This window comes from Vulpes vulpes, chromosome 8, assembly GCF_048418805.1.
Source record: "Vulpes vulpes isolate BD-2025 chromosome 8, VulVul3, whole genome shotgun sequence".
Lineage (NCBI taxonomy): Eukaryota > Metazoa > Chordata > Mammalia > Carnivora > Canidae > Vulpes > Vulpes vulpes.
This window is the reverse complement of record NC_132787.1, coordinates 76,592,005-76,600,425: the sequence shown is the minus strand read 5'-3', so window position 1 is coordinate 76,600,425 and position 8,421 is coordinate 76,592,005. Positions and strand designations below refer to the sequence as shown.

The 8,421-nt window shown below is 36.9% G+C and overlaps 1 protein-coding gene across 1 annotated transcript in view; it reads right to left on the bottom strand.

Annotated features, from left to right (window-relative positions):
- Positions 1-1,115: 1,115 nt before the first annotated feature.
- Positions 1,116-8,421, bottom strand: part of BUB1 (BUB1 mitotic checkpoint serine/threonine kinase) — a 42,266-nt gene continuing 34,960 nt past the window's right edge. Inside the window, exons 20-25 of the mRNA XM_025994703.2 lie at positions 4,556-4,671; positions 4,051-4,212; positions 3,714-3,871; positions 3,442-3,616; positions 2,792-2,898; positions 1,116-1,431 (exon numbers count right to left, since the gene is read on the bottom strand). Coding sequence (XP_025850488.1) covers positions 1,236-1,431; positions 2,792-2,898; positions 3,442-3,616; positions 3,714-3,871; positions 4,051-4,212; positions 4,556-4,671 — 914 coding nt within the window. The 3' untranslated portion in view covers positions 1,116-1,235. The remainder of the gene's footprint in view (positions 1,432-2,791; positions 2,899-3,441; positions 3,617-3,713; positions 3,872-4,050; positions 4,213-4,555; positions 4,672-8,421) is intronic.

Here is an 8,421-nt window from a genome sequence, read left to right as displayed (position 1 = left end):
AGACTGATATATGCTGGCACAGCCCCTATGGGAGGTTTTTTGCAGATGCTCACCTAACATTTTAAATGGGCTCAGCAGTTTAACCCAGCAGTTTCTAGGAACTTACAGATACATCATAAAATGAAATATTACAGTCATTAACGGAAATGAGACCATCCTATATGTAAATACACATGTTAAATTTTAAAAACTGTTAATTATGCTAGTTGTATGAAAAATATACAGAAATATGCAAGAATCATTTTTGGAAAGATCAAAAAAATAGTTCATGGGCACCAGGTAGCTGGGAGTGAGGGAAGGAGGAGGAAGCAGTTCACTCTGTGCTCTTGACTTGGGTGTTACCTCCAATTTCTTTTCATCATAATGCTAAGGAAAGGAAGGAGGGATGGAGAAATGAAGTTCAGTTCAGGGAATAGGATCCTTCCAGCTTTAAAAGTCAATTGATGCTAAGTTGGCTGCTATTATCTTAGAGGTACTTAATGATTTATACAGCTTATAAAACTGTTTTCGAAGTGGAAGATATTCCTTTGAATGGTACTTTTAAAAAATAAAGAAGCTTAAGATTTATACCTGTAATATTTCCCAGGGACAGCACTGAAGAATGCTACAATAAAGAACAGGCAAATTTTGGGGCACCTGGGTGGTTCAGTCGGTTAAGTGTCTGACTCTTGATCTCAGCTCAGGTCATGATCTCAGGGTCCTGGGATTGAGCCCTATATGGGGCTGGCTCCCTGCTCAGTTGAGAGTCTGCTTAAGGATTCTTTCTCTCTCCCTTTGCACCCCATCCCCTGCTTTATCTCTCAAATAAATAAATAAATCTTAAAAAAGAAAAAAAGAACAGGCAAATTTTATCCATAAGAACTTGAAGTCCTTTGAATATCTTTGAAGAATTTTTTATTGTATACAAATACAAACCCTCAACTTAGAAAAAAGCTGTCTAGCTCCTTTTTTGGCTTAAAGTGAACAGGTCAGTATTAAAAGTGATTTTAGAGAATGTTCAGATCAAGATTATTCTCATGAATGCCTGCATCTCAAGAGGTGCCCCATCAACCTACTGGGTACCTTACCGGGTTGCAGACTTTGTTGAAATATTTGAAACAATTAAGTTACATGGATATATTTTATGGACTTTATTAAGAAACATTTAACATATAAACAATGAATGTGGAAAACAACAAGGGTCAGAGTGCATAGGCCAGCATTTACAAAGTGATTTTTAGGGAATATCCATTATTTTATTTTCTAGAACGCTTATATTCTAAGAGCAGTACAATCAGCCTATTACGTAGGGTCTTAATCTTGCTTGAATAGTGTTGTTGAAATGTTTTCTTCAGATTTTGCTTTAACAAATCCAAAGATGGAAGATGATGACAATCTGGTATGTTCAACATGATGTGAAAAAATTCACTCCACATGTCCAGATGAGGAAGCCTGGAGACACAATGAATAAATACAAAGTAAAATGTAGTATTTAACACATAGGGCAACCTCACTCCAGCCTCTGGCTTCTACATACTTGGATAGCTGAAAAGAACTTCACCTAAACACAATTTAATGCACCTAGAATTGGAATGTTGAATCTATTATAAATAAGAGAAATTAAAGACCCAATTGAATGTCTTATATACACCTTACTCCAAAAAACTGATTTAAGTAGTCTTAGATTAGTAACAGGTCTTCAGTGGAAAAACTTTCTCTTTTATTTTTAAGAAAATCAATCTGCTTTTGGCTACGTTTATATACCACACTGCCAGAATCTGACAATCTGGCTGAGTGGTTCTGATGGGCTTAAATATATACATATGGGCCGGGACCAGGTAGATAAGCTAGACTACCCAGTCCAGATAGAGCTCAGATCCGGAGTTCCAACCACCATAACCATTAAAATTAACTGTAAAATCTCTATGGCATGGAAAGAAGGCAGTGGGGAAAAAAGCAGAACACAACTAAATTTGTGTTTCAGACAGGAAATTCAGCCCATTACTATCAGGCCTGCTGAGGGTTGAGACTTTTCTCTATACTGGTGGTCAGAGACAGAAGCCTTCTGAATAACTCTCTGGTCCTTTGATTATGAGCAAGAGAAGGAATAAAGCATTTGCTAAATTTGATGACTCATTATGTAGAATAAATCATAGCTGTTCTAAGTTTTTCTTCCAGGCCTGAATTGAATCGTATTTAGATACTGACACTACATTTTGTAAAATTACTGCCGACTGCTTTTTCTTTTCCTTTTGTCAGGGTGGGTGGATGTGTATGTGAGGGCTGGGAAGTCTCCGCTTAAATTTCTTCAAGATACAAACATGTAAAACTCCATTTGGCTTTCTGGACACTAAATTTGAATATACTCTTCTACATATGTTTTCATACCTCAAAAAAAGTTAAAGTATAAGTGATATAATGAACATACACGTACCAAATACTTAAACATTACCAATAGCTTATTCGAGTAACACTGTATTAAGAGAGCCATCCATGTTGACAGGAAGAGTTCTAGTCTAGTTGTTAATTTTCACTATTATTTTACAGATGAGAGACATTTGAGTGTGTAGAGGATGCCCACTCCTCAGCCAGTTTTCACTGGTTCTATGAGGCGTTGGCTGCCCCACTCTCTGGAAACAGCAGTTGTAGAGCTATGTAACTTGCCAACTGTGCCCAGCATCCAGGACTATGTGGCTTTGCCTCATGTCCCAAGGCAAGACTTTCCCAGGCAGTGGCAGAGATCCATTTCCACCAGACGGAACCCAATATTCTGTTTATGCTCTTTCACTGCAGTACCAATGCAAATACTTACCTCCTAAAAAGCCCTTCAGGCTTCCAGACTCCTCCTTCATTTTTCACTTTCATGTAAGTGCCAAAAAGCATGCAGTACACTGTTGCAGCAACCCCAAAGTAATCAATCTATAAGGAAAATTTAGGTATATATGACTAAAATAGTAATTTACACATAAGTAGATTAAGATATCTAACTTAGGCAGCAAGTTATATAGTCACAGGATTTTACTTTTAAACAATTTGGGAAGACATTTGTTCAACGTCCCACTGATACCCTGGTGAATGCTGTCTAGGCTTTGCTGGAGGCTTCCTAGCCACCGCCTCTGGGCTGGTCCCTTGGAAAGCTGTCCTCCCTGAGCTACCGTGTCCTTCTCAAGTCCCTTGTTTTGCTACCCGGGGCAAACACAGCGCCCCAGCTCCTCTTCCACGTGGGCAGCTTAGAAGTCCTCCCACCTCCCTCCCCAGGGCTCTGGTGGTTGGCCTTCACCTGCGCTCTGAAGCCTCTAGCTGCAGGGTGTGCCCATAACTAAAAATGACACTTGAACTGGTCTTAAATCCAAGGACAGAAGATGACTAGACCAGCTCAAACTAATTAGATCGCCAAAATCATTTCTGAAATATAGTAAGTATAAAGAAACAATTTGTAAACCTCTCCCTTTAGTTCCGTACCTGGTAGTTCCATGGTTTGTTACTGAGCATCTCAATACACTGAAAACCAGATGTTTCACACTTTCCTGTAAATGCAGTTCCTTTGGGAAAAAGTTTCATATCTATACTCTGACCCAGGTCAATCAGTGCCAAGCCAGCAGATATATCATCATCTTCACCATCCTTTTCCAAAAATCTGTATTAAACACAAATAAGGGCCAGGCAACATGAGCACAAATCATAAAAGGCTGCTGGGGATGTGGCAAAAACTGTGTTAAAAGTGCAACACTTGCCTGCTCCCAAGTATGAAATTGTCTGGCTTAATGTCTCCATGAATAATTTCACAGTCATGCACTTGTTCAATCATGCAGAGCATCCTGATCGCAAAGGAGAGGACTAGAGCTTGAGGCATCACTTTTTCTGGGGTGTTTTTATAGAGGTTAATAGCATTCTAGAAACAACAGAGTGGAATCTTAAATTGGTTGCAAATGATTGATGAAATTTCAAGTCAAGAGCTTTGCTCCCATCTTCCACTTCAATAGAAGCTCCGACTACAAAAGATACATGCAAGGCACAAGGCAAAAATGTACTTCAAACTCATGTTGTCCTCATGATAATGAATATACTTACTAGCAACGTGCCATAGCTGTAGAGATCTCCTACTAACACACTGCCATTCTGGAATAAGTGGGCAGAATAGAATTTGATGAACATGTGTCGCATGCTTGGCTTTAATCTCTCCATCAGCTGGGTCCCAATGTAGAACTCCCAGGGGTTGGCGGGCTTCTGGACCTGCAAATCAGATGTGTGACATTCACATCTGGCCTCACATTCTGGAAAATGATAGCCAGAAAAGCAACTTCGACTCCAACAAAGGATGTGGGGTAGAAAGTGATGACAAGTTATGGACTGTTGCTGAAGTATAGGACTTGCTCTGAGAGCACTTCTGTGGCAAGGCCATTCTAAATACTTGCCACATAGTTTTTGTTTCTTAATTGTGAACCAGAAAAAAAAAAAATTGTGAACCAGAGACCTAAATGAAATTACCATTGTCTAGAAAAAGAAAATGAGGCCAATAAAATCAAGTTCTAAAATTCAGTTCTATACTACACAAAGAATTGCTCAGATTATTTACCTTTAAAACAAATTTCTGTTTATTTTTGGTATCATTCACCTCTCCATGGGTAACTTCATAGACTTGGGCAAAGGCCCCTTCTCCAAGAAGGTGATCGACATAGACCAGCAAGGAACCTTAGAAGACAGATGTGTCAAAATGAAAAAAAAGGGCTCAGAACATTATTTTTGGTAAATTTTGTATTTATAGAATTTTCTTGGGTGCTTCATTGCTTTCATAAATACAAATGGATATAACTCCCTCAGGAAATGTTTTTTCCTGTCTTTTTTTTTGTTTTGTTTTTTTGTTTTTTTGTTTTTTCCTGTCTTAAAGGAAAGTTAAACACCTGCCACAAAACAGCTCCCTTTTTTAAATGATGTGCCAGGCAAATAGAAGCAGCACTGCTGGGTGCCAGGCCAGCCACTTAAATGGCAGGAACAGGGCAGACATCCTCTCTTCATCAATATTTTCATATTAAAGGGATAATGCCTTGGCAAGACCATTGTAATGTTAGAAAGAACATACAAAGATCTTTTGTAAAGTGCTAAACAAAGATCTATCATATGCCTTTGAAAATCACAAGTGTTTTACACCTGGATAAAAAGGGTAAAGTATATTTGCACTAATATTTCTAATAGAATAATTACAATTTTGTATTGAAGTAAAAATTTTATTTTAGAATAGTTTTCAATTTACAGAAAAGTTGCCTCTACTGTTACCAATTTCCTCTACTGTTAGCATTTAATAACCATGGTACTTTTGTCCCAAATACAGAACCCACATTGGTAGGTTACTAAATCCACTCTTTATGTGGATTTCACTAGTTTTTACCTAATGTTTCAGGACAAATCTGCCAAGTCTCCTTAGCCTCCTCCACTAGGTTGGAACAGTTTCAAACCTTTTGTTTTAGGAGACCATGATAGTTCCAAGGAGTACTAGTCAGATAAATTGTAGAATGTCCTTCAAATTGGATTTGTCTTGCTATTTTTAATCTTTTTTTTTAAATTTTTTTTATTTATTTATGATAGTCACACACAGAGAGAGAGAGAGGCAGAGACACAGGCAGAGGGAGAAGCAGGCTCCATGCACTGGGAGCCCGATGTGGGACTCGATCCCGGGTCTCTAGGATCGTGCCCTGGGCCAAAGGCAGGCACCAAACCGCTGCGCCACCCAGGGAACCCATGTCTTGCTATTTTTAATAACAATGGGGTTATTGGTTTCGGGAGAAAGACCACTGAGATAAAGTTTTAATAGATTTTCAAAGTAATTTTTAAAAATCCACATGTTCAAAATCAAGTATAAAAAAGTAGACTTCTGGTTTCTAATCTGGCATGTTAAGGAGCTTGGAAGTCATCACTCTACCTCCACAATAAAACAACCACCACCACCAAACTGAAAATCAGCAAGTCTTCATAGATCCATTAAAGAACTGAAGTCATAGGGCAAATTGCTGTCCCCGAAATTGGGGAGACAGATTGGTGGATACAGAGAATAACAGCTTGCCAGAAAAGAAGCCCAGGAACAGAAATCACCACTGGAGCCAGTACCAGGAGGATTATAACACTACAAATGCCTCAGATCTTATTTAAGAACAAGTCTCGAGGGAAACCCAAAGCCAACAAGGGAGTCAGAAATAAGGACATGAATGAAAACTTTAGCCTCTACATTAGCAACAAATAGTAAACACAGCTTAATCTTAAGTCAGATAAATCCTACAGTAGAGGCCTATTTTATCTCAGTTCCTTTTACTCAATAGGTCAATCAATAGATCAATTTTTTCTAACAAAAATTATAAGGTATACTAAAAGACAAAAAAAAAAAAACCAGTTTGAAGACATAGAGCAAGTATCAGAGCAAGACACTGATATAACAAAGGTTTTGGAATTATAAAACCAGTTTTTAAAATTATGATTAATATGCTAAGAATTATAATGGAGAAAAGGATAGTATGCAAGAACAGGTGGGAAATGTAAGCAGACAAACAGAAACTCTGAGAAGGAATCAAAAGGAAGTGCTAGGAAAAAAAATCTCACTATAACAGAAACAAAGACTATCTTCGATGAGCCCTTCAATAGGCTATACATGGCTGGGTAATGAATTAGTCAGCTTTTAGGTACGTCAATAGAAACTTCCAAAACTGATTTGCAAGGAGAAAAAAATTTTACAAAGATAGAAAAGAATGTTCAAGAGTTATGGGTTAATTACAATAGGTGTACCATATGTGTAATGGAATGTTAGAAGGCAGGGAAATGAGAAAGGAATAGAGAAAATATGTAGAGTATTAATAGTTGAGAAATTTCCAAAATTAATGACAGACTAACAAATCAAGGATCTAGAAATGTCAGAGAACACAAGGCAAGAAAAATAGCCAAAAGTCTATACCCAGGCAAGCTGTATTCAAACTGCAGAAAATCAGACAAGAAAAAAATATTGCAAGAAGCCAGAGGAATAAAACCACCTTACCTATAAAGAAACAAGGAGAAGAATTACATTGACTTCTCTTTGGAAACCACACAAGCAGGAAGCGAGCAGAATGTTAAAAGGAAAAACTATCAATCAAAAATTCTGTATCCAATGAAATGATTCCTTCAAAAGTAAAGAAACAAACCCTTGCTTACACAAAGATTAAGGTAATCTGTCATTAGTAAGCCTGCCTTGCAAGAAATGTTAAAAGTTCTTCAGAGAGAAAGACAAGGAGATGATCCAGAAACTTAGATCAGAAGAGTACAGGAAAAAGGAATTAAGTGAAGATAAAATAAAATATTTTATTTTTCTTATTCTTAATTGATCTAACAGCTAATCAAAATAATAATTGCTATAATGTATTCAGTTAAGTACAGTTAGGATAAGTGAGAGAGAGCATCTCTTATTAACATACACGTTAAAAAAATCTCAACAAAATATTAGCAAATCAAATCCAAAACATGTATTAAAAAAAATTATTTACTATGATCAAGTGGGATAGTGCAGGTACGCAAGGCTGGTTCAACATTCAAAAATCAATTAATGAATCTATCACATGAACAAACTAAAAAGAAAAATCACATGACCTTATCATAAAAACAGAAAGTGTTTGATAAAAGCCAATACCCATTCATAACAACTTTCTGCAAACTAAGAGTAGAAGGAAGCGTTCTTTATTTTATTTTATTTTATTTTATTTTATTTTATTTTATTTTTTAGAAGGAAGCATTCTCAACTTGATAAAGAACATCTACAGCTAACATTACTAGTGAGAAACTAGCTAAGTATTTTCTCACTAAGATGAGGAATAAGGAAAGAATTTCTCCTCCCACCATTTCTACTCTGGAAGTCCTAGCTAAAACAATAAAACAAGAAAATGAAATAAAAGGTATATAGATTGGGAAGAAATAAAAAAAGTCCTTGTACACAGATGACAAGCATCGTCTAGCCAGAAAATGCCAAAGAACAACAACCAAAAATCCTCCTGTAATTAATACATGATTATGATTACAGTAAGATTGCAGGATGCAAGGTCAATATATTAAGTCAATTGCTTTCCTATGTACCAGAAATTAGTAAGTGGAATTTGAAATTAAAAAAGCACAATACCACTTACATTAGCATCCTCCCAAATGAAATAATTTGGGTATAAATCTAACAAAATATATATAAGATCCATATAAGAAAAACTACAAAACTTTGATTTAAAAAATCAAATAAGGGCAGCCCGGGTGGCTCAGCAGTTTAACGCCGCCTTCAGTCCACGGCGTGATCCTGGAGACCCAGTATCGAGTCCCACATCGGGCTCCCTGCACAGAGCCTGCTTCTCCCTCTGTCTGTGTCTCTGCCTCTCTCTCTGCCTCTCATGAATAAATAAATAAATCTTTAAAATAAATAAAAAATCAAATAAGATCTAAACAGAA